Here is a 2,691-nt window from a genome sequence, read left to right on the forward strand (position 1 = left end):
GATCCTTCCAAGTGCTCCTGCAGGAGCATTGTTCAGTATCAATGCAGGATGTTTCAAGGCAAGAACCGTGTGGTCAAATATGGAATTGCTGTCCACATTCTGCCCAAATGTAGTTTTCAGGTCTTGGTCCACCAAACACCACCCAGTTATTAGCCTTTTATTTTTTATTTTATTTTTACTTTTATCTTTTGTCTCCCTCTGTTCTCTCTCTTCCTCATACTCTGTCACACTCTGTCTCTAACTCTCAGTGGATATTTACAGAACACACACTATACTTGGTTTCTAGAAAAGCTGAAATGTAGGTGAGTGTGCATGATATCTGAGAGGACCATGTTAATGTGTGAACAAACAGACACCAGTGGCCATGTTTCTAGACTTCTGAAGCAAAGTATTTCTTCAGCATGAGCACCTGCCATCAACTAAGGGGTTAGGTACAGGAGAGCTGGTTCCCGAAATAAAACTCAGTCAGCTGAGAGGAAGAGGAGGAAGGGATACAGGTTGGGTCAAGACCTGTGGAGGAAGAAAGGCAAAGCTATTGTCCACCAGTTACAGAACCTGCACCCCAAGGAGATGCCATGCTGTTCCTGTTCTACCCTCATTCCCCATTGATACTTATCCTAATGCACTTGGTCTACTGGGATGTGATTTTGAACCATCATTGTGTCCACACTATACAGGCTCAACTCATTGTAGCTCTCTCATTTTCTTCTGTCCCTAGGACTCTGGGGCCTTGTGAACAACGCTGGCATCTCTGTGCCCACGGCACCCAATGAGTGGTTGACTAAAAAGGACTTTGTGACCATCCTCAATGTGAACCTGGTGGGGGTGATCGAGGTGACTCTGAGCCTGCTTCCCTTAGTGAGGAAGGCGAGGGGTCGTGTGGTCAACGTTGCTAGTGTCATGGGCCGGGTGTCACTGTTTGGTGGGGGCTACTGCATCTCCAAGTACGGCGTAGAGGCCTTCTCAGACTCCCTCAGGTACTGACCTGGGACAGCCCCTCCCTCAGCCCTCTTGTTCCTGTTTCCCCCAGCAAGTCTTTCAGGGCATTCTTTAAATCAGAGTCTTAAGGCCCTTCCATGGACATTCCTCTCTCTCTTTTGCTTCCTAACTGCCATGCCACCCTCCTCCTGATTTTATACATCCTTGATTGGGAGCACATTTCCAGGTTTTGGGTGTAGAAGGTGCTCCTTGTATGAGGGAGGGCCTTGCAGGAGAGGCCATGTTTGGAGTGTCTAAGGGAGTGGGTCTGGATCATGTGGATCCAAAACCAATGTACATAAGCACTGTGATATTCAGCTTCAGAAAGCCCTGGAGGTGTGAGTAGAGCTTCTGACTCATTTCAGCAGTTACTTACAGGGCCCCTATATGAGTGGCCAATAAATGTGTTCTGGGACTCTAATAATTGGTTCTTGAACTAAAAACTTAATCAGCTAATAGGAATAAGGGATACAAACTCATTGTTGCCTAGTCTTTTGATGGGTGTGATCAAATTATCCCTGACAGCCACGGTAGCCAACATATTTGGGAGTATTTACATGTGAGGTCTGAGCTATGAACTGAAGGCCTGACCCTGGCAGCCTGGTGGGGAAGGGCAGGAAAGGCTCTCATATGAGGGAATGATGAGAGCCAAGCCAGTGTGAGCATTAGCTGTCTGTCTGTGTTGCAAGGTCTTCCTGATGTGAGAGGATAAAGCTGAGCTTGGCAGGAGGGAAGGTGATCAGGTGGCATAAGTGGGCTTGTGGGAGGACTGTGGGCCCTGGAACTTCATGTTATGGGCAGTAAAACCAAATGGAAGGGAACTATTCAGGGAGCTACTTGGTCAAATCAGGAGCTAGAGATTACACTGGCTGCAGATCAGAGAAAGGCTGATAAAGGATCTTGGGATTGGTGGCAGGAATATACTCCATTACAGAGAGCTGCAATAGACCAGCTGAGAGATGGTCAGTGGTGTTATGGGGGCAGAAAAGGGACAGAGGGAACTAAGAAATATAGAAGCAGTAAAATGCTCAGGTCTTGAGAAGAAGGTTCCACATGGCTCCAGAGAACTAGATTTTTCAGGGAATGAAGATTTTCTACTGATAATTCAGCCTCCAACAAATGAGCTAGCGGCTGAACTTCAAGAACTTGAAAGAAACACACCATCCATCAGATGACAAGAAATCACCGCCGGATCATGAGAAATATGGGAAAACGAGAAAATACCTCTCTTCCAAGGGAAAAGAGTAACTTTTCTTCATCCACAAGCAGTTCGGTGAAAATCATGGAAATGTCTGATAAGGAATTCAGATCATTCATAATGTCAAAGCTAACAGAGATGGAAGAGAAGAGAGATAATGAACTGATAAAGAGAAAGGAGTAAGAAGTTGATGAGTTCCAGGAGATGAGGAAATTCTTGCAAGATCTAAAAGAGGAATTACACACTTTTCAAAAGACTCAAACGGAACTGCTAGAGATGAAGTCTATAATACAAGAAGTAAAAATCTCCCTGGAAAGTATTAAAAGCAGACTAGATCATTCAGAAAATAGAATCTCAGATGTAGAAGAGAAAATGGCTGGCCTAGAAAAATCCACCATGAAGACTGAGAAAATGGCCCAAAAATTTGAGAATAATATGCAAGAAGTACTGGATACCATCAAATGTCCAAATATCCAGATAATTGGCATTCCAGAAGGTGAAGAGACCCATGAGGG

The 2,691-nt window shown here is 44.9% G+C and overlaps 1 protein-coding gene across 4 annotated transcripts in view; it reads left to right on the forward strand.

Annotated features, from left to right (window-relative positions):
• Nucleotides 1–2,691, forward strand: part of LOC102473037 (retinol dehydrogenase 16) — an 11,971-nt gene that overhangs the window by 4,123 nt on the left and 5,157 nt on the right. For 3 of the 4 annotated variants that reach the window (XM_006171915.3, XM_006171916.3, XM_014585583.2), the window contains one exon: nucleotides 719–977. The exons of the other annotated variant lie outside the window; for it this stretch is intronic. In XM_006171915.3, the coding sequence (XP_006171977.1) occupies nucleotides 719–977 (259 nt within the window). The remainder of the gene's footprint in view (nucleotides 1–718; nucleotides 978–2,691) is intronic. 4 annotated transcript variants of the gene reach the window in all.

The sequence above is a fragment of the Tupaia chinensis genome, unplaced genomic scaffold (genome assembly GCF_000334495.1).
Source record: "Tupaia chinensis unplaced genomic scaffold, TupChi_1.0 Scaffold150006_1, whole genome shotgun sequence".
NCBI classification, from domain to species: Eukaryota; Metazoa; Chordata; class Mammalia; order Scandentia; family Tupaiidae; genus Tupaia; species Tupaia belangeri.